The 23881-nt window shown below is 34.1% G+C and overlaps 1 protein-coding gene across 2 annotated transcripts; it reads left to right on the top strand.

The window, feature by feature from the left end:
• The first annotated feature begins 8516 nt into the window (after positions 1-8516).
• LOC125061335 (zinc finger protein 26-like) lies at positions 8517-23663 on the top strand. Of its 2 annotated transcripts, none has more exons than XM_047666725.1 (13): positions 8517-8853; positions 9664-9813; positions 10457-10586; positions 11649-11772; positions 12943-13059; positions 14119-14236; positions 15762-15977; positions 17575-17699; positions 18623-18733; positions 19013-19216; positions 19697-19808; positions 20849-20956; positions 22029-23663. In XM_047666725.1, exons 1-13 carry the CDS (start codon positions 8710-8712, stop codon positions 22206-22208), a joined length of 1839 nt encoding a protein of 612 aa, XP_047522681.1. In that variant the 5' UTR covers positions 8517-8709; the 3' UTR covers positions 22209-23663. The 2 variants fall into 2 exon arrangements, with proteins under 2 accessions (XP_047522681.1, XP_047522680.1); XM_047666724.1 differs by having other exon boundaries at positions 8522-8853; positions 10367-10586; positions 22029-23659.
• Positions 23664-23881: the final 218 nt, after the last annotated feature.

Below are 23881 nucleotides of genomic sequence, written 5' to 3'. Positions count from 1 at the left end.
AATTCACTCAGACTTGAGTAGAGAAGACAACGTCCACTGGCAAAGAGGGGCAAAAAAAGCTGGATGTTTTGGGCCTACCCAAAACATCCAGCTTTTTTTGCCCCTCTTTGCTTTTTTTGCCCCTCAGTGAAATACTGCTTAGCCCTAGCTAAGCAGTATTTCACTGAGGTACAACGTATGCAGCTTTACAAGGCTCAAGCACGACCTCAAATGAAATACTGCTCACATCTCTGGGCTGGTGCTCCCAAATACCAGCTTCCTAAAGACCAATTTCAGCGAAGGGCTTGTCGAATAGTCAATCTCCAATTTTTTACTGATCGGTTTGATTCTCTCTCTCTACGCAGAGACATTGCGTCTTTTTGCGTGCGTCTCTTTGCGTTTTCTATAAAGTGTACTACGGTGAGTGTTCAGAAGAATTGTTTGGATTGATCCCTCCTGCCTCGTTTCAACACCGTACCAGCCGTACGAATTCAACATTTCATCAACATCACCTTTTTGGCTGAAAGTCTTACACAGTCCGTTTCACAAGGCATTTTCTTTTGCGAACTAGCGAACTGTGGAATCGAGTGGAGGTCTTGAGAGATACGACCTCCAACTATTCAAAATTCGAGTGTACTCTTCCCTTAAGGGCCGGCAACGCACCCTCTAAAAATGGGTGTCTATGTGCTGCGATGACTGCCCTTTTTGGGCGTCCCGTAGGCTCGTTTCCCCTCTAATATATTTTTAAAAAATACAGTCGCATCATTCGTTTGCAGATTGAGAAGGAGACAAAGGAATCAATATCAAATTTGCAGCCTTCTGTGAAACATGCTGTGAGTACAATAATGGATGGCAAAACATGCGACGTACTAAGTAGCTTAACAACCTTGACTTACTTCTGGCGAAACAATACCCCACGATTGCTACCTTCAAGTTTGAGATATCTGTACTTCACTGATATCTGAGATGTTATTAGTACATATACATCCTATAAAATGGAATTACGTCAGTGGCTAGCCAGGGGCACAGAAGCCAAAGTAAATATAAAAAGAGGAAACAAGAAATAACCACAAAATTCTACCAGGAAATGGCATTAGTGGTATACCAACCGAAGCAAAGAGGAGGGAACTCAAACGATGGCAATACAGCCATAAAGTTTTTTGCTGAGCCTGCAATTTTGCGTTTATAACGGGAATAGATCCTAAAATCATAAAAAAAGTGCCAATATAATTAGTGTACAAAAACTTATTCTACAAACTACGAGATTGCGCATTTAACAGATGCGAGAAACGCGTGGTAAGCATCCAACCCAGGCTGTAGTTTGCCTTCTAGCGTCATTTTTAAAGGAGCTGGGACGATCCATTTTGCAAATCTGCATTCCAAAAGTTATTAGGTCACAATTCAAATTCAATTCAAAACAGACTGTGGGGTCTAGGGAAGCCAGTCATTGGCTTAATGCTTATCCTTCACCAAAACTCTGGCACACTTTTGGACCCTGAATCGCTTCGCATTCCCATCAGCGAATCCGCTTAGGAGTGCCCATATGTACTCCCCATAACTGTCCCTGTGGCTTTGAAGTAAGTAGCCTTGGCCACCATGGCCTACATTGCCGAAAGAGTGCAGGTCGTTTTTCTCGCCATGCCGCGCTCAACGACATCATACGCCGCTCTCTTGCCTCCGTTAATGTTCTAGCCATTTTGAAGCCAACAGGCATCGCAAGAGACGATGGCAAGCGGGCGGATGGAATATCGTTGATCTCTTGGAAAATGGGACGGGCTTTAGTATGGGATGCTACTTGTGTGGACGCGTTTGCCCCGTCTCACCTCCTTCAGACAAGCAAAGAAGCTGGGGCGGCCGCAGAGCAGGCAGAAAATAATAAACGCCACAAATATAAGAGTCCTTCCCTAATTTTGTTTTCTTTGGAGTAGAGACTCTTGGGCCGTGGGGTCCAAGTGCACTGGCGCGGCGCTTATTAAAGATTTAAGTTGGCGCCTGGCAGATAGTACCGGTGACCCCAGAGCTGGCACTTCCCTGGCTCAACGAATAAGTATCGCAATACAGCGAGGACATGCTGCCAGCGTTAAAGGTACACTGCCACTGGGACCAAACTTTTTAAATTTGTTTTGATTTTCTTTTTAAATCTTTTTAATTATTTTAATTATTACTTTGTAGATTAGTGAATATCTTGCGGATTTAGTGTACACTCCGCTTATTTTAAACATTATTGCATCGAATCATGTGCAAAAATGTGCATACAACTGTGTGACTGGTATAAAATGAATGCATCTGTGCACAAACTGCTAATATACACGGAGCAGACATAATCAAGGACCTGCCTTTGCCTGTGGGATTATTTTCTGATGATGTGCTGAAGACTAGTCAAAAGGAATTCAAAAGTGTCCGACTTTTCAATGCTAGGAAAACCTCCAGAATCCATACTAGGAAATACGGACATTGTGCACTGGATGCCAATAGCATCCCATCCAATTATTGCATCGTAAGAAGAGAAGCCATAATAGGAAATGAAAACCTTTTCCTATAGAGGTGTTTTAAAGGTTAGATGTATCTCTCAAAGAACCAGTTGTTGATGATGGGGACGAAGAAACAATTAATGACAATGACGAAATTGAGTAATTAATTACGGGGCCATGTGACCGTTGGCGAACTAATTTTTCAATTTCTTGGAAACGCGTGGCGCGGGGCAGCGGGGGATATGTTGTTAGCTGCGCCGATTCCTGAAAATTTAGTCGCCATGGAGCCGTTCACGGGAAAGCAGCGTGCATTTTGTGTCCGAGCGTATTACGAAAACAATAAATCATTGATTACTGCACGACGTTTGTATCGATATTAGCATTAGAAACAACCGGGTCAACAGTACCAATTACGGCGCGTGGTCGCCCAGATTCTGCAAGATCAGCCGACATTGTGGAGCGAGTTCATGTTTCAGTTCAGCGAAATCCGCAACAGTCAACACGTAAGAGAAGTCAGTCTTTAGACACAAAAAGAACGACTTTGCGACGAGTTATGAAGCATGATTTGCTTATAAGATTCAGCTAGTCTAAGAATTAAAACCAGATAGATGATGCGAATACGGAATAACCGACTTAACATTGTCAATTTGATGCTCGAGCGGTTAAACAATTTCAACAACGTGATGTTTAGTGATGAGGCCAATTTTCACCTTAACGGTCATGTGAACAAGCAAAATTGTCGGTTCTGGTCCGAGACTTATCCCCGACGCTACATGAACGTCTACTTCACAGCCCTATGCTCGTCATGTGGGCTGGGATAACATAAAACCATAATACGAGTGTAAATTGATATATCACTCATTAAAAACTGATCAGTACTTTTGTTTTTATCATTATTTCCATTTATGACAAAACTTTGGGACCGACTACGTAGGTACGTGTTGATGATTTTTGATAAACAATGAGTGATTTTAAAAGAAAAATTTGTAAAAAATCTATTTATTTTGGTGATGTTTCTAACAAAAAATCAACGCCGGATTATACTGCTGCATCGTCCAGTAAAATATTTTTTTTGGTAAATGTTCAAATTTCCCCCCGTTGGCTAATAATGACCGATTGATTATGGAATATTTGACATACCTAAAAAAAACGATGAACCTTTCTACGTCGGAGCACACGCAGATAAGTAATGAAAATATATTATATATCAGCCCATGTACTGGAAAACGATTTAGTGTGAATACTTCAGAATACGATATCCAGTCCAAAAAAAAAGTAAAAATAATACCACATTATTGATGACGAATACTACACCGACTATACCTACTAATCCTATGACACCGACTCGTAGATTTTGTGGTACTGTTTCTCCTAACTCGTGCATTCAAATGCTAACAGAAACAACCAACACAAATGCTAAAGCTTCTTCTGCCTCATTGAATGCTATTTGTACATCAAGCAGGTGCTCGTCTTTGAATAATATTTTATGTTCGTGCTTATTACCTTTAGAATTTAATGAGAGCAGTATGCAAACATTGATTAAAATAACTATAAACGAAAGAAGGACTACAGGTAAGGGGGCGTCCATAAATTACGTGAGGTGTTTTTTTTAATTTTCTGTACCTCCCTCCCCCCCTGGTGAGATGTCGTGAGATTTTATTCAACCCCCTCCCCCAACCCCCAATCTCACGTGAGATTTTTCAAAATGTGGGTTTCTTACGTAAACGCGTTGAATTGTTATTGTAAAAAGAAAAAAATTTGCTTGGTGCTTTTATTTACGACTAAAACAAAATAAGTGAAATGTTGAGCATTTAGGTATGGAGTTAGCGGGAAGTTTCAGAGATGGCCTTTAGGGTCAATCGTTTTCCTAAAAAATTTTTTCAATCAGAAAAAAATATTTCGTGATATTTGCCGAGACCCCCCTCTCTCCAACGTAAGATTAAATGAGATTTGACTCGACCCCCTCCCCCCCTTAAACACCTCACGTAATTTATGGACGCCCCCTAATACAAACAATATTCTATTTTCTTTTGAGGATGATGCGCTCACTTATCACGAAAAAACAGATAGAAAAACGTCTAAATGCAACTTGAACAATTATTCACAAAAAAATTTAGAAGAGAGATACATTTAAAAGCAACAAGAAATTAACAACATAGGACAAGAAAAAGACCAGAATAAGCAAAATGGAAGTCTAGAAATACAGAATTAAAAAGAACTAGAACAGGACATAGAAAACGAAGAAATACAAGAAGATGATACGGAGACGCAGACTGATGAAGCAACCAATACTAAATAGAAGATATCGTTTCAAATAGTGTTGATGATATTGGGTAATTCCGGGGTAGAAGGCCATAAGGGAGAGATCAATGAAACTCAGATGGCAGGATATGGCTAGTTACAAATGTTTTTAAGCATAAATACAGATATCACATTACGGAAATCAGAAGGTGTCTCCTTGGCTCGAGCGATGAATAAAACAGAAATAAACGAATATTTCCGACTTCTTGAAAGCGTACCTAAGTAGGTATGCATAAGTATGCATGACAATAAGGTATTACCACCAAATTGCGTATTTAACATAGATGAGTCAGGTCTGCGGTTAAATAGTCGCCCAAGACATGTGCTGGCTCTAAAGGGTGCTAAGGCGGTTTCTACAATTACTTGCACTGAAAAGGGGAGACGATAACCGAATGGTTAACCTTTAGCTAATTATAGCTTGCTGCAATGCTAAAGGCACTTTTCCGCCACCTACTGGTATCATTAAGGGCAAAACCAAAAATCTGAGTTTGAAGATGGGATCAAAACTGTTCATGTCAGCATATGTTCAAAAATCAGCATATATTTTATAACTTTAGAGATATTCTTTAAGTGGTTGAAAACACACTATGTTCAAAAAAAAAGGAGTTGAAAGAGATAATTGTGAAAATTATTATGAAACTCCTTTCTGCGAGGACTGGCTACAATGCACGGTGTGCCAGTTTTGGGTACACGAAAATTGCACTTGATTTGAAGACATGTGCTCTAAATGGTATACATAAAAAACGGAGTTAAAAATTTTTAAATAGGACCAAAAACTACGTTCCGCTGGGTTTAATAAGCAGGCCGTTGAACCATTTTTTTAACTTCCTTGCTGATAAACAAACTTTCAACGGACAGAGTATATAACTGTGATGAAACAGGAATTTCAGTGGGGCCTAAACGAGGTCAAAATAATTGCATGAAAAGGATGGAATTAAGTGGTATCACAACAGCTATTGAAATATGTTTCAGTACTAGTGGCCAATGCATGTCCCAAACAATATGGAAGATTATATTTTACAACTAACATTGGCAACTTTGAATGGTCCAAAAATTAAATCTTTTTAAAGAACTGATTCACTTCACATGCTGGGGAATTATGACGATACATTAAAATTCAATGTGAACCACAATGTGCGTATGTAACAATCCAACTGATTTTAACTGAAAGAAACTGAAGGTTTCAACATATGTTGGAAGGACTTACATAGCATGGTCTGCAAAACTAGTTAATTGTCAAGGAACTTGACAAACAATTAAGTGCGTCAACATTCTGAGTGCCCAGCCACATCATCAGTCAGGGCAGTAGGGATGACAACGAATAAGGATAGTTAATAAAAAGATGATCATTACAAAATATTTAAGAAAACATACCATATTAGAAAACTGGGGTATTCATATTTTTATGCTTAGGTTAGGTTAGATTATATGTATTAATATAATATTTTATTATATATGTTAGGAAAACATAATATATTTTCCTATACAAACTCTTTTCATTTTTATTTTTCTTCTTTGCCGTCTGATCGACAATGTTTAATTTGTCACTTGACATAATAGGTGTAAGATGTTTTAATTTTTTCATTATATTATTTTATTTTATAAAACCTAGAATATAGGCTTTAAATGTTGTTTCTTTTGTATTCACAGAGAAACGCAGTTGCGCCTTATTTATTCCCAGTACTCGTATAAGCGATTGATACTATTATATATACATATATATTAAGTTAAGTTTTTATATTATTATACTATGTCAATTTTTTACTTTTACTCAATACCAAAATCCTAGACAGATCCAAATTTCAAGTGAAAATTACACATTGTTAACATTTAACAACTAAAACTTGATGGTCGAACTAAAAAACATTAGTTCAAGTATTTCACAACTAAAATCAGATACTTCTGATGATCTCAATAGAAGGTTAAGCACAGGAAATACCAACAATGAAGACAATAACAAAAAACAAGACAACTATAAATGAATGACAATTCCAGAAGATGAATGAAATTGGAAAAGACTTTCCATTACCTACATAATTTGATATAGCCAATGCCATACTTGCTTAAGTTTAGAAACTTAAAGATTAAAACTTTTATTTCATATCATACCAAGTTTCAAAATATTTGGGTTCTTCAAATAAACCAAAGACTTTTTATCCATCACTTCCTAACTAGACCAAAGATCTTTTAAAATTTATCCAATAACATAACTCCTGAAAAGGCGATAAAATCACAATTATTTGGCAATATTAACTAGTAAAGCACAAAATACAGACCACAATATTAAGACAAGCAATGGACATGAAAGAATAGACATAGAGTCAACAGTTACAACACCAATAAAATTAGTTAATAGCCAAAATTTAGAATTATTTATGATTAAAATAAATACGAATCACTACGTATCAACTACACGTCCCGCGTCCGGCGTCGATTAAAAAGGCGACTTTGACAATATATTGTGACTAGAAAACAAAAGATCTCGAACTTGACACATAGTTTGTTTTTAAATATTTAAAAAACACACACTATGAAGAATATATCAAAGTTAAACTTGTGAAGTATTGTTCCTAAAGTGTGATCACCTACCAAAGTAGTGTCAACTGTCAAGTGTGACTGTGATATATAAATTATAATTTATATTATGAATTTATGAGCATTGGCCATTGAGCTGTGAGCAGTATGATATACCAGTTAAATGATAATATACAATAGTGATGTGACGATCCGATTGTCATAAAAAGTGGACGAATCGATTTTCGATAGAATACAGACTATCCGACCGGTGGAACGATTCCTATACTTTTTCAAGTATCGAATCGTGGTCTATAAATTTTTTTATGTTGCATAATAGCTAAAAATATTTCTATTGATACAATAATACTTAGCTTAAGTTCCTTCTTTGTGTTTGTGTAGTAGGGAAAGGAGTAAAAATTACCAACTGGGCACTTTGTGATTCCATCTTTACATACTGTTTGACTAAATGAGGCAGAGTGCGAGTGAATGAATAAATATTAATTGAGAATCAACAAAATTTATTTATGTATTTATGCCATTTCACCAAACGGTTAGGCAGAGACCAGCGACCTCCACTTGCTATGGTTCTGACATACCTTTCTCGTTTCATCTCCATTCATGACATTCACCGTGCATGCTCGGCAGTTATGGGTACTTTTAACTTGTCCCTTTTCTAGTAATTCCTGCCTTTGATCCAGATATGTGCGACAAGGCCTACCCACCTCGACTTCACCATCCACGGTTGCCTTGTATATCCTACTTGTTAACCACTTTTCATTTATCCGTTCTACGTGTCAAAACCACCGAAGCATTCCCTTTAGTATCCTTGTCATTATGACGTCCTCATTTAACCTACCGCGCATTGTTACCTACCACAAAATATATTTATTAACGCTCAAATTTCCACGATATATATTCTACTTTCATTCCTTCTCTGCCACACCCAACATTCACTACCGTATGGTATTGTCGGGATAAGTACATGGCTATAAGTATGTACGGTCAAAAAGGCTGTCATCAAGGCAGTATATCGAAAACCTTTTTGATATAAAGAAGCCTGACGCAAGCCCTGCTATATATATCTATGCTATATGATAATATGAATATAAACTTTATATGTCTTATGCATTTATTTAATAATACAAAATGAGATATGTAATAGTCGAGTCTATCCATTGTTCGGACAATGAGAATTGAATTCAAACCGAACGTCGATTGATTCTAATTTCTAATACCATTCGAACTCTGTATCGAGCCCAGAAGCGAAACGATACATCACTAAAGCAAAGAAGCCATTTTGTGGTGTCGTTGTAGCGTTGAATAATGTTGACGAAATTTCGTCTATTTTACATGGGGGTATAACTTTTTGTTATGTTTTGGGAAAGTAATCAAAATAAGCATTGTGTATTTCGTTAATTGTGTCAAATAATTTATAACTACTATGGAGCTTATTGTTCCTGATACTTGTTATAAAGTGGTCTGCAGTGGTTGCTTAAGCATAGATAGAAATTTTACTCAAGTAAATCAATCTACAACCCTTTTTAAGTTGTTTCGATCGCTTTTAGCAGATTACGCGGGAGAAAATGTAAGTTGTAAAAAAATTACGTTTACAGTTTACCTATTTCACTAAAATGTTTTCACGTCTTATTACATAACTTAAGTAGAGTAATATATGAACAAGATAGTATTTTAACAAGACATGAATATATATTATTTATAATATTCTTGACCTACATAGTAATATTAAAAATAATTTAAATGGATAATTAGAACACAAAATTAAATTTAAAAAACAGTGATAATATTATTTACACACCTTTCATACACCACTAGTTCTTATTTTATATATTAAGTTTATTATAACAAAAGTAAGAAACACAAGATTTATTTTAATTCTTTTAATAATGTACAAAAAAATATACATTTAAATTAATTAGAAGTCCTTTAATATTCTTACTCATACTACATGTAATTCCTAAACTTTTTAGTTTTTTATTTATTTCTGTATACAAATTGGTATTGATTTTACTAGATTTGTCATATTAGTCATAGTTTTTAAAATTATTATATTCTTCGATATTTTTTTTTTTCTGATATTGAAAGTCTCATAGATTTTATCTAGTTTCAAATTCTTGAAAAACAGTGAACCCAACTTCAATATTTAGTTTTTGTCACTCTCGGGAGGGGTCTTTCAATATCTGGTAGATAACATTATATTGTAATAGAAATCAGTATTGGTATTAAACATTACAAGAACTGGCCCTGGTAAAATATAATTAAATTAATTCACTCTAGAAATCAACTTTTTATTTAAAACATGTTTAATTTAAAAAATGCTCACATAAACAAATACAATAAGTTTTGCAATCCAATAAAGTTTTCTTTTTAATTTCAGCTTGAAGACTCTCTTAGTTATTTTTATAAAATACAAGTAACACTGTGCTGGGAATGTGTTGCCATGTTAAACAAATTTAAAAAGTTCAAACAGCAAGTTCAAACCGCGTATGAGCATTTAAAAGTATTGTCCTTGACTCAAGCACAAGAGGTCTGTATAGTTATCTATAATTAAGACAAAATATTAACAGTGATATATACAGTGATTTGTTCAATGTTTTTCTATTCAATTAAATAACAAAAAAAACATAAACATTAATTGTATATCTAAATATGTACACTTGAACACATTAAAAAATTCATTAAAATTGGTCCAGCCAAGGAGTTTAATTACAAAAACATAATCTAAAGACTTATATATTATACAGTTTGGATTCTTGAGCTATATCCTAAACTACATATGGTATAATGTTGGGTGCCTTAGTTCTTACATAAAATGCGTTAAACTGAGAGTTGCTGAACTACATTTCTAGGAAATGGTACTTATTTTTATATAAACAATACTAATTAATGTTATATAAATAATAATAAATAAAAATTTAATAGTCTACCTTAGTGACAGAGGAAACATTACAATCACAGAGTAATTTTAGAGTAATTTTTTTGTTGTAGCTATCTATATTGTGCCCTCTGTACAGTGTTTTTTTTTTCAGTGAAATTTACCTGTACCAATATTCTATATACTTCTATGATTTCATTTGCAGACTCTGGACCACACATATATGGCCCAATCTCTGTCTCCACTAGAGTATTCAATAAAAAATGATTATGATAGAGTCTACATTGATTACCAGGAACATACAGAAATCTGGCCTCAGCCATACATTACAATAACTACTCAGGATGTTAAAAATGAGTCATTTGAAGTATCACAAGCACTTAGGGATCACATTACCTTGGGAACTGATGATCCAGTTTTAGAAGGTTAGTCAACTACAAGCTGAGGTTACCGAGGTTTCCCTTGCATCTTTGTCATGTGTTAATATTAAATACTGCAATACAAAGATTCCTATTATACTAGCGGACCAATCAGACATCATTCTGTATGCATGGACAAAAAATCATCTAAATTATTCTATATATTTTGTTTTTTATATAACATTTGGTTCTGCACTTCTCGCACTCATCATGTTTTTTTTTTTAGTTTTTCTCTTTAGGGTTGCCTGGAAGAGATCGCTTATTAGCGGTAAGGCCGCCTGTTGCATCCCTTATAATTTTTATGTATTGTGTTTCTTTTATTTTTATTGCAACGAAGTGTAAATAAATAAATTTGTTTATTTATAAAAAACACAATCTTGTCCTAGCAGTTGACCCCAAATCGACAAGATACATACACAATAAAACCTAAGAAATTATTTAGGCAAACAAACTAAAAAATAATAAGTAATTATTATAGGCATTAACAAATAGAACTTTTGTCTGGTCACTCAACGGACTATTGAAAATGTTAACCTATGTAATTCGTTGACTAATGTAATACAGCTAATAATATGTGCCCTTAGAAGGTTAGGTGTAAATTCTTACATTCTGGAATCCACTTGAACACACATATTTTGTCAACATCGATCCAGCCGTTTAGGAGTAGTTTAATAACCAACATATGCACAGAAGATTCATGACACATGACTAGTAATTGTCTGGACTTTCTTATGTATTTACTACTTTATCTGCTATTTTTTCTAACTCCAAATAGGGTTCATTGGTCTAGTGGTTAGTACCCCTGACTGCGAATCCATGGGTCCCGGGTTCGATCCCCGGCTGAGGCGAACATCGATGTGATGAGCATTTAGTGTTGTTCTTAGGTCTTGGGTGTTTAAATATGTATTTATATGTATATCTATCTATAATATGTATGTATATCCGTTGCCTAGTACCCATAACACAAGCTTCACCAGCTTAGCATGGGACTAGGTCAATTGGTGTGAATTGTCTTTAAAAAAAAAAAAGAATATCAAATGTCAACAAAATCTATCATTTGTATTTCAGTACCTGAGCTCGTACTAAAAAATCCGGTCACCGGTGCCTTATCGCATATAGTTGTTGGGACAGATGCTCTGGTCTCATCAGTGGATTATAATGTCAAGGGGGAAATGACGGAACTGATTGTTCAGTGAGTAACGTATTAATTAAATTTAATTACCTGAAGTAGTCTGTATAAGTATGCATCGTGTAAATTAATACGCGTCAAGAAAATTCTGGAAATTTTTTAATAAATTTTTGATGAATTCTGTAAAACCGATGTTCACGGACAAACAATAAGAAGTCAGCAAAAAAGATATTACTTTTTTTAATTAAATAAAGTTACAAATATCGCTTTGCAAAGAGTTTATATACTAGGAGAAATAATACTTCTTTTGTGCCATAAAAAATATTATTGCTGGTGATTATGCAATTGAGGTAAGGGATTTAAGTCTAAGAAAAAAATATGTTTATTATGGAACATAAGATACATGTATCACTTATTCCACGTCATTAAATTTCAATTTGTAGGCATCCCTACTCATCGGCAAAGAAGACAGAGGGTGTAGGCCGAGAGAAAAAGCCGGCGTAAAAAACTCTCGGTACTCTTTTAAAATAGCAAATCATCAAACAACACTTCTCTAGTCTAGGTATTCTCAACCTTAAGATCGTGCAATAGTCTCAGCTGCAAAGCAAGGCATGTCACACAAAAATTGTCGACGTGTGTAATACAGTATATGTGTTATAAAGAACCAAAATTCTTTCTCTTTCGTTATTTTTGTTCTTAAAGCCTGTATTCACTTTGATTAGTGATTTGGAGATAACAAGTGTGGACAGCGACTGATTAGTAGTAAAGTGATTAGAAGCGTGTTCTATTTTTTTTGCGAGTGAACTGCGAGTAGTGACGTCGCCCTCCCTTCCCCCTCACTCGCAGCGTGCCTGCCAAACTATTGACAACTGAATTTACTTAACAGAGCCACTAAACAATAATTGGACACTAGTTACACTACACACCTGCACTTATCATCCTCAATTACTAATCACTTGCACTCGCACTCGCATTTTAGGTCTAAAGGCCGATTTACATTATCTTAGTGTTTAGGAGAGTGCTTTAGGATAGTACTTTAGTTGAAACATGTAAACGCTACTTGCTTTAGTAAACGCTACGCTAAAGAACTTGCTTTTCAAGTTGTACTAAAGCACTCTCCTAAACACTATGATAATGTAAATCGGCCTTAACGCATTTCGGCTTCCTCAAGATGTTTTCCTTCACAGAACATAAAATCTCATCGAAAAAAAAAATATTTTATATCTTTTGCAGGCCCCAAGAAAACCTGCAATCTATTAAACCAGAATCGAAGTCCAAAGATGAGGCGATGGAAGGAAAATCTGGATTTATTACTGAGTATATGTCGCAAGAGGACATGTTGGCATCTCGGTAAGTTATCAATACATGTTCCAGAGGGTTTTGGTGTCATATGGGTCATGGCATGGCGTACAAAGCAAAGCAATTAAAACATATGTAAACATAGTAGAAAATGAAAGTGACAATAATAAAAAAGGATACGAAAAAGATAACTAGCGTATGATTAGTTGTTGACCAATCAGAATCAAAGAAACGCATCGTCGCTTCTTTCGTTTTATCTTATCTCCAGCCACAATCTCGTGATGTTAAAAACAATGAATTACAATTAGACAAATTAATCGAATATTAAATATCTTTTAAAAAAATTTACAAGGCCCCTTGTTCTTCGTGAAATGTATATAATGCGAAAGTAGGTCTGGTTGTTTGGTTTAGGTATTTGTAATGTTACTACATAATGAATTTTTCAATTATGTTTTGAGTGAATGAATTAGTTAACTAACTTTATTTTAATTTACCGTTATGTTATACCTTTAATAAGTAATGAAGGATCAAATTCCAAAGTTTGAAATCAAAAAAAAGGGTGCGTGTACTTATGTACGCGCGTAAGAAGTTATACTTCTTTGGCATTATTAAAAATAGTTTTTGATTGCATGCAAATAATTAATTACAATTAAATAATCAAAGACTGGAAAAGGAGTCATTAAGTCAATAAAGTTCAGTTTACATTTGAAAAATTAATTAAATAAATATTTATTATTATTCTCTTACATTAAGTGTAACATAAATTCTATTATTATTCGAATGTTGTTTTTAAATTATGTCCAATACCGTAGCATCTTCCGTGGGCAACTTCATTCTGTTAATTTTGTGTCACGGTGCGCGCGCATCGTAAAATTTCACTCTCATCAATTTTTCATAACGCGCCTAAAGAAGTATAGTCTAGTGCCACTAAAAGAAATGTCACTCACTCACTTCGCTGACTCTGTGACTCAAAACGAAAAACTTTCAGCGCCAACTTACCCATCAATGGCTGGCCAGGCAAGAGGCTCATCTGATGTTAAGTGATCGCCCATGGACACACTTCTAGAAGACTCGCTGTTATATTAGAAAATAAGATGTTTCTTGTTTCAGGGAGGAATTAAAGAAGAAAGTACGCTATGTTAGCTCGGTGTATAAGTGTGAATTGTGTATATTAGAATTTTACCTGCAACAACAGGTTGAGGAACATTTCGATGCGGCTCATAGTGAGGTAAGAATTAAAATTTAGTTGTAATTTGCTGCGAACTTAGTTTAGTATGATTTTTAGTAGCTACATACGTATGAAACATTTTGCTATGCTATCCCATAGAGACTGTTTGTTTTTTTTTTTTTTTGGACAATTCACACCAATTGACCTAGTCCTATGCTAAGCTGGTGAAGCTTGTGTTATGGGTACTAGGCAACGGATATACATACATATTATAGATAGATAGACATAAATACATATGTAAACACCCAAGACCTAAGCACAACACCAAATGCTCATCACATCGATGTTTGTCTCAGCCGGGGATTGAACCCGGGACCTATGGATTCGCAGTCAGGGGTACTAACCACTAGACCAATGAGTCGTCTGATATCCCGAAATTAAATTAAAGCTTTCAAATTTTCCAAAACCTTCCTCAAAGTTCAAAGAATAAATAAAAAGAATACACGAATTGGTCCAGCTGTCTTCGATTTTTGAGCTTAGCAACATACTTTGCGATTTATATACCTAGATTAATAATTTTGGGTTCAAATCACTTAAAATTACAGCCTTTACGCGACATTTTTTTTATGGCTCTGGCACGGTTTGTGCAGTAGCCAGCGTCAAGTATAAGATTTTTATAATTGCTTGCCTTAGAAATTCGACCGTTTCCTCCATGTACGGTTTTAAGCACGCGCCCGGTACCGCACAACCCTCCCAAAGGCCGAGAACAAATTAAATTAAAACTTGCCCTCAAACCGGGAATCGAACCCGGTATCCCTCACCTAGCTGCCACTTAATAAGACCGCCAGGCTATGAGGCCCTTAGAATACGCGACATTTAAAGAAAACTTTATCAGATATAGAATTTAAACTAAAAATAATTTTAGTGTATAAAATCACGTTTATATCTGTTAAACTTTAAACCTGTGCACTAAAGCATTTTTATGATTATTCAAAGTTGAGACTTAAAACTAAGATTTCACTGGGACAAAAGCCAATAAGAATTTGAAATACTTGAGTCATACTTAGCCTAAGCCTCGGCTCCGATTCTGAGAATTCGAACTTAGAGTAAGGGAGCGTTCAAGTATTACGTCACGCAATTTTTGGAGATTATTGATCCCCCCCCATGTAACGCGCAGTAACGTTTTTCTGTACCCGAGTACAGTACTGTACCCAAGTATAGTAAAACGTTTAGTGACCACCTAGTGACTCTTTATACATAAAACTTACCATTATGAGGTGTAAAGTACTGGAAAGTCGAAAATAATGTTAACAATAACGCGTAATTTAATCCCCCGCATCGTAACGTTTTACAAAAGGACCCCCCTCCCCAAATTCGTTACGTAATACTTGAGGCCTAAGGCCCTGATTTTAAAATGTCAAACTTACATCTAGTTTGAAAGCTGTCAAACCGTTTTTTCTGATGTTTCATATTTGACAGCACTCAAGAGATTCCGACTTGCGATACGAATTAGAAAATGGACCTTAATTCACATGTGTCAACTATGGCTTATGATTTTATTCTTTACAATTTAATAACTTTTCAGCGACCCGGCTGCACACCATGCAAAATTTGCTACGTATATGTCGAGTCGTCAAAACTGCAGGCACATATAGATAAACACTACATACGATATATATGTAAACTATGTTCGCGAGTTGAATATAGTATAAAATTAATATCTCTTCACGTTAAAACACATTTGGATAAGAAATTGCCTAATAGTGTTATACAAATTGGAGATAGCGACGGCGTGAAAAAGGTAATGCATAGAGAAGTGTTGGTACTCTGTAACTTACAAAAGTATCTAGACTCATTAATTACTGGTTTCACTATACATAAACTTTACATTAAATACACTTCAAAGTTAGACGAAGAATGTACGTTCACATATTTCAATATATTCTATTCCCTACTTCGAATTGGTAATACCATTTCGCGTAGAAAATTTCGATAAGATATCGATTTCGATAAGAATAGATAATATAAATTAAAAACAATTATAGAATTTAATTAAAAGCAAAAACTTAATAAATCAATTTTTTTTTAATTTACTAACAATTTTTTATAAGACATGGACTAAAGGTCTCGTTACCAGGGTCTTAAAAAAACATAATTCTATCTGAAAATTAATAATTCGCCCAGGCCTCTCACCAAGCTTCTAATAATTTAAAATGGCTATTCCTGGAAGTATTTATATTTGAATCGGTAGTTTCAAAAAGAACATTAGTCACAATCTGCTTACTTTTCAGGAGACATAAAAAACTGATTTCGCAGAGTATTTTCTTTTGAAGTCTTGTAGATTTTTCTCACAAATTATTGAATTAATTAGTCTGAAGTAGCACATCTATAGTTTTTTATTGTACTACTTGTAGTTTTTGAGATATTTACATTTATAATATTTGGACTTGTGTTGTTACTGCAACTAATATGGACTTTATTCTTTTATCACAGTAGGTATGTAAAAAAAATTTTTGGATGGACATGACGTGTTCTTTTGCTACTCTAGTGGATAAAAAAATAATGTAGGTCATTTCATTTATTCTTACACACCTCAGTGGGACTAATGTTGTTTCTGCATCTACTGACATTTTCAATCCCACGTAGCTCCATTGATATTCATCCGACTAATGTTCTTTCTTTAGGGATTTATAGATCTACCCTCAAAGGTACCATAGACTACAATTACTCAAAACACACAAATTTGGACTAATGTTCTTTTTGAAACTACCGATTCATTTTTTTCTATCCAAAGAGAAAGTATTGCATTACCATTATTTATTGAACAACGTATACAAGGGGTATACTAATTACCATTTAATTCTCTTAATACAATACAAATAAGAAAATATTTTTATTTAATTGGATACATTTTTTATTAGAATCTGTGTAAAGAGAAAACCGTCGAAATTTGAGGCAGCAGTGCTAACACTTACGTCATTATAGTTCGACAGTAATTTTGATACTTAATATGAAACAATTACTTATTATGTATTTATTTATTTATCATATACATGATCTTAAATAGAAAGAAGTTGGTGTGGTGGAAACACAAACTGAACACAGTTTTTCTGTCCACCAGGTCGTCGAACATATTTAAATAATTAACTTATTACATACTTAGGCCAGTGACATACTATACAATATAACATTTTTACCATAAAACCATTAAAATTGCACGAACAACGTAATAAACCAATTAATAATATATATTCTGTGTGGCCCTTCAAGCACCAAGATTAAACCCCTTAATAGTTAATTGGTGTTTCTGTAACTATAATTTATTTATATTGTTTAAGCAATCGATTATTATAAATATAATGTACGTAAATATATCAAGCTAGTCGAAATGTTTACAGCGCCGAAAGAAAAAGTCTCAAGCAGTAGAAGAAATAACAAATCCTAAACCAGGTGACCTCAGAAAGTTATTATCAAAAACTACTATCGTTGGGTACAAGTGTTTGGAATGTGATCTATTTTTCAAGTAAGTACCTTTTTTACCCTCGTATTAATAAGCACAGGTGCTAAGCAGACATATTTATTCTGGACTTTTTGTTAATCACCCTGTAAATTCAAATTTTGCGACGTTTTTGTATTTCAATGTAGTTCTCAATCCGTAGTCCTAAGTACACCTTATAACACACTTTTGAGTCAAATAAGAAATGTATGTCGCAGATTCGACGCGATTAATAATTACAAAGTTGGTATCACCACCGTCGTCCAACATTATAACTTAATATTTAAACACAGTCAGTGCGCACGTCCACAGGCGCCGATCGGAAAGCAACTCAAGCACTTCACGACCGATCCTACGTACTACTGACAAATTGACTTTGACAATTGACATATTGACACTGTAAGGTGTCTATGATATTGCGTGGTGTTGCCATTGTAATAAAACAAATTACATCGTGTTCTTTTATAACCTAATCTCTGACATGTATTTAAAAGTGACTATAAGAGATTTGTGTTTTACAAATATGTATTGTGAAACGGCAACAATACCAACTAAGTGTGTCATTTGACAAGATTTAAAAATTAATTCAGACTAGTTATTATAGAACCTAGACAAATTGTTATTTTTAATTAATTTTAAAGTCCAGTTAATCATTCGTAATTTCAAGAACCCGCTAATCAAAGTATAACTAAAATAAAATATATATATATAGAATATTTTTTATTAATTAAATTAAACTAATTTATATTATTATTATATTTTAAAAATTGAGACATCATATTCAACCTCTACCTATATTTTTCATATGCACATATCTCGACGGCAAACAGTAAGACTGGTGGCAAAATCTATGGGTCGGGGTTAGAACGCACGACCTCGTACCTGTGGTATGAGGTCGTGGAATGTTAGGCCTAGGCGTACTTGTTTCATAAAAATATATTATTTTACAGAAACTCCCGCGCAAGAAAAAATCACGTCGCGAGATGTCATAGAGAAGGATTGCAATGTGACCACTGTAAAAAACGATTTGTGAACAGAACTACTCTGGTTACTCATTTGAGGTAAAAACAAATGTGCGTGAACACAACCGCGACTATTAACCGACAAAATTATCGAAGTTAAAAAAAGGTGATCAGGCAATGTTGTCGTACACAATATTTGGATGGGGTTTTTAAATAGTTTGATCGAATCTATGACGTTTTTTTTTTAATTGTATTATTTTAAACGAATTTATATTCTACATGAGTGCTTTTCAGAATCTTGGTCAGTAGCATATTATAAATAACGCGTTTTAATTCGGTTAAGTATAAATGTACCAAAAATTAATCTTCAAATTTCAGACTTCACGAAGGGCCCTTGCCGCGCGAGAAATGTCCCATTTGTAATAAAATGGTGCGCGTGATTCAACTAAAATATCACATACAGAGACATCAAAATTCCAGTCGATACGAGTGCTCAGATTGCAATAAAGTGTTCTCACATCTTGCTACGTATCAGGCGCATCTTAAATATTCGCGTGCGCACGCGTCGGATACAGTGTTTAAGTAAGTATTGTACCATACCGTTTTAAGTTTATTTTTCTGACCATACTTTGAGGATTTTTTTAGTATATGAGTTTTTTTAACCGACTTTAATGAAAAGAGGTTATCATTTTATATTGTTAAGTTATATTTTGGACTTAAATATGCTTTAAATTAAACTTTAGTTTAGATAGATTTGACGTCGCTATAGCTAAACGGTCGCTACTATCAAGGGAGCGTTCAAGTATTACGTAACGCCATTGACCACCCCCCCTGTTACTCGCCGTAACGTTTTTCAGTACCCAAGTATAGTGAAACGATTCGTGACCACCTAGTGACTCTTTCGTTACTATTATGTGGTGAAAGTCGAAAAGAAATATTAACAATAACGCGTAATTTAATCCCCGCCCCGCATCATAATGTTTTACAAAAGAACCCCACACCCCCAAAATACGTTACGTAATACTTGAACGCTCTCCAAGGTCGTAATCCATTGTACTTCAGATTTCAATGTCCAATGTGCCACAAGGGTTATCCGACGAAAGACGCGATGCAGGACCACTTCAACTACCAACATTTGGGGAAAACGACGCATAAATGTCCGATATGTAGTAAGGTAATGTGATTTTATTAAAAATATTTTGTTTCTAAGAAGTACTTTAATTAATAATCCAATGACGCTAGAACACTAAGGGTCGATTCGACCAAACAAGAGTAAATCTTAATCTTAGAATAAATCGTCAGTTAATCGAGAGTAAATCAATTTTACATTTTACCAACTAGAAATTCTAAGAATAGTGGGCTTATTCGGGAATTGCTACTAAGTACTATACCGCCGTTTCGCACGGAATAACAGCTATTCCTAGAATAATTTAATGGCGTCAGTCAGTCCAATCAGCTGATTTCTGTCATTTCACAAATATGTATTCTGTGTTTTAATTTCAAGTCAACGCAACGCACTAAATTAATAGTCTAGCATTGTATAATGAAACGTTTAAACAATTTATTATTTATTTATTTGTTTTTAGATTTTTTATTTTCTATAATATTAGAATGAAATTCAACTGGGCTAAACAGAAGTTCCTTTTTAGACGAAAGCCTCAAACAAACAAGAAATAAAAACTTTTTGTTGTCGTTTGACACCTGTTAAAAGCTACTTTTTTACACTATAATACGGCAAAATCGAGTTGACATGATGTATGCTCTTACATTGTCCCGTTGTAGAACAACATTTATTTGCCGAGTTTTATTTTCGTTCACCATTCTCTTGCTATTCGCGTATTGTTATTCCTAGCACAATTATACTATCGATTACGTGGACAAACGACTATGGATTTACTCGAGATTAAAATCATGGAATAGATTATTCTTGGTATAGTTACTCGTGTATAAATTGAAGTTTGGTCGAATCGACCCTAAATGAGTTTTGGCCTCCGACTACAACCCTTCCCTATCATTGATCATTTTTAGTTAATACGGTTTCCTCATAGTACGAGATCCGGCTGCAGGATTAATTTTAATTGATTTTTGGGGAAAAATTTCGTTCACTTGTTTTTTAAATAAAATCCACCCAGTGACTAAAATACCTAAAAGTTATCATTATGTGGTGTAAAGTACGTGTTGTAAGTAGTATGTTAATGAATGGTTAAATTTCAGCCGATCGCATCAAAGGCCAATGTTGAAAAGCACATAATGAGGGTACATCGCGAGAAAAAGGAGAAACCGAAGAATCATATGTGTAATCTTTGCGGGAAGAAATTTTCGGTTGGTATATCATTTTTAACAAAGTTTGTTGCAGTGTAGTTTATTTTTTCCTTTTTTTTAAATTTATTATTCCTTTTTTTGTACGTCTGTTTGTTCTAATGTTGTTGTCCAAAAAAAGAAAAGTATGGAACGATGAAAGACGTACATTTACTGGGCGAATAAAAAGCTGTGTATTGCAAAGTACTGGCACTTTAAGCAACAGTAAATTAAAAAAAACAATCTCAAAAATGCGATTAAAACTTAAGATTACATCCGTATGTCTACAACGTTTTGTATTGATATTCGGGAGTTTTATTACCTTTAAGTCTTGAGACATATTATTATTAAAATTTGTGTTTACTACATATATATTTACTTATTATTACATATTATTTATATATAATTACGTAGAATTTACTCCAGTTTTAATGATAAAATTCAGCAAGTAGAAGAACTATACATTTTTGAGGAAGGAAGAAACTTAGTCCTTAGTTTGATTTCTGAATATTACTAAGAGTTTTTTTTATATTCGTAGAAAGTTCGTAATATGCAAAATAATTTCATTAATTTAATAATAAATACAGAAACAATTTGTTATTTTAAATATTGACTTTTCATAATTGTATCAATATAAATTTAATAAAATTTTTTGGCGCAGCGAGTCATAAATTCAGGACAAGGTTGAAATCTTAATATATATAAATTACGTGTTACGTTGTTTGTTCGCTATGGACATCTAAACTACTGAGCCGATTTCAATCAAATTTGCACACCGCGTGCGGTTTGATCTAACTTAAAAGATATATAGCTTACTTCTCAATTTATACCCGCAATATTATTTTATTGCAAAATATTTGTTTATTATTTGATAGTAACAATTCTAACAGATGGCGCTGTGTTGAAAGTACCAAGGTTTCACGTAAGCTACAATTTAATGGTATACCACCAAAAAAGCATGGTGGTCCCCATGAGTGGTGTTCTCCTACCGTTTCCCTTGAATAGGTTACTACTATGTAATATAACTGAAACCATAGCCACAGCAACGCTTGGCCGGTCTGCTAGTTTTGTATAAAAAAATAATTATATTTTTCAGGACAAAAAAGCCCTAAACCAACATGAGGTGATTCACTCAATGGACAGACCGCTGACATGCGAGATCTGCTCACAATCGTTCAAGCAAAAGGCATCCTTATATACACATAAGAAACGTGTACATAAAGTGCAACCTCAGAAACGAGTCGTAGAATTTATGGATAGAGAAGTACCTAATTAGATCAAGGTGCGTTTGAACCTATACAGTTACTTTTAACTAGTGTCAGCTAATCGGCTCAAGGCGGGCAAGAAATCTATGAAATTTGATGAGATTAGAATAACCATTTCGACCGGCCAATATTCAGAGAAAATTGCAGTTAAATTTTACTCATTGTTTTTGTATAAAAATCCTTCGTATTACGCGTATAAAAAAATGCGTTCAGCTCGTTGATGGTGATCGTTTGATAAGCACTCGAAAAGTCGAGTTATGTAAATAAACTACTATATATATATATATATATAAATTGAATGATTTAAAACACCGTTTGTGGCTTAATTGATAACGTACAATGGTAAGCCGGACATTTTAAAACGTCAGTGAAACCGATGCAAATATGTGGTTTGTAAAACAATTATTTAGGCTATTTGGCTGTATTTTAGATTATTTATTACCGACTATAGAAACTGCACAAATTTTTATTTTAAATTCCGTTAAGGCTAATTCAAATTAAATATTTATAATTTTAAGAACCTACCTCTTCTAGGCAAGATGGCGTCGTACCTATGACGTACCATGCTTGTAAACAAGTAAACAAACGAAATCATTCTTATATCACACAAATTCTTATAGAATTCTCGAAGGCGGAGATATAATTTACGAGCATGTAAACGCATGTACGTCATCATAGATTAATCTGTGACCGGTTTGTGTCACGTGATGTATGAATATAAATATTTCGTATTTTTGATAAACTTATGATTGTTTTCTAGTAATTTTCCTACATAACGCTCATTTTTTGATACTGCCAAATAGCCTATTGTAATATCAAATTTAAATAAGGTCACGTGACCATTTCCATACGAATTCACAAAGAACTTTTTTGTGGGATATATATGAAAAATTTAAAATTTACCTTTCGCTATCACATAGTATATGCAGTATTTAAACTGAGTTTTTATTTAAATTAATTATTTGTAAATAAGAATCCCATATTCTATTAATGTACAAGACAATCCTGTAAGAATTACCTATAATAATTTTCTCTTAAACGTAAATCTCAACATCAGTCAAAATCCTGTTTTATTTTCAAGTTTGACGCTTTTCACAAGCGCCCGTACATAGCGTTTCCAATAATGTATTTAATACTTAATAAATGGCAGAATTACCGCCGACCGGTATTTATAATAACTGGAAACATACGTTCTATATATCTATATATCTAAAGCTAAACAAAGATAGCGCGATTTGCATATTTATTTAAATTTTAATAATTATTGGTTTTACCATAGAAGTTACAGCGAACGGTCACAGTTTGACTTGAGACACGTTATATTTAGAGCCTCAATGCAATATTCTTAACTGTTTTATTGATGATGATGATCATTATGAATTTATATAAGTTCCAAGATTTTATTTAATAGTATTATGTAAAACGCTTATATAAAAGTATTTTTAATAAAAATGTGTTTTATTTAACGTATTTATGTAAAGTTTTCAAAATCCACTGCGGAATTAAAATTTGTAGTGTATACTCGTGAACGGATGCTGTTTGTGATGAATAGTCGGACTTCGATCGGTGTATATACGTCTGTGTATTAATTGTTTTCTGCTTTGACACTGTTTGCGCGTGTGTGTGTGTGTGACTCCTTGCTAATAGAGGTGAAACGTTCGATTCTTTTGTTTTTATTCAAACC

Source organism: Pieris napi, chromosome 23 (genome assembly GCF_905475465.1).
Source record: "Pieris napi chromosome 23, ilPieNapi1.2, whole genome shotgun sequence".
Classification (NCBI taxonomy): Eukaryota; Metazoa; Arthropoda; class Insecta; order Lepidoptera; family Pieridae; genus Pieris; species Pieris napi.
This window is presented reverse-complemented; position numbering and strand designations above follow the sequence as displayed.

Coding starts and splice junctions, on each gene's coding strand:
- LOC125061335 (XM_047666724.1), top strand. CDS start 8,710: ATGGAGCTTATTGTTCCTGATACTTGTTATAAAGTGGTCTGCAGTGGT. Junction 9,814..10,366: donor CCTTGACTCAAGCACAAGAG/GTCTGTATAGTT, acceptor TTTCATTTGCAG/ACTCTGGACCACACATATAT. Junction 15,978..17,574: donor ATAGCGACGGCGTGAAAAAG/GTAATGCATAGA, acceptor AAATGTTTACAG/CGCCGAAAGAAAAAGTCTCA.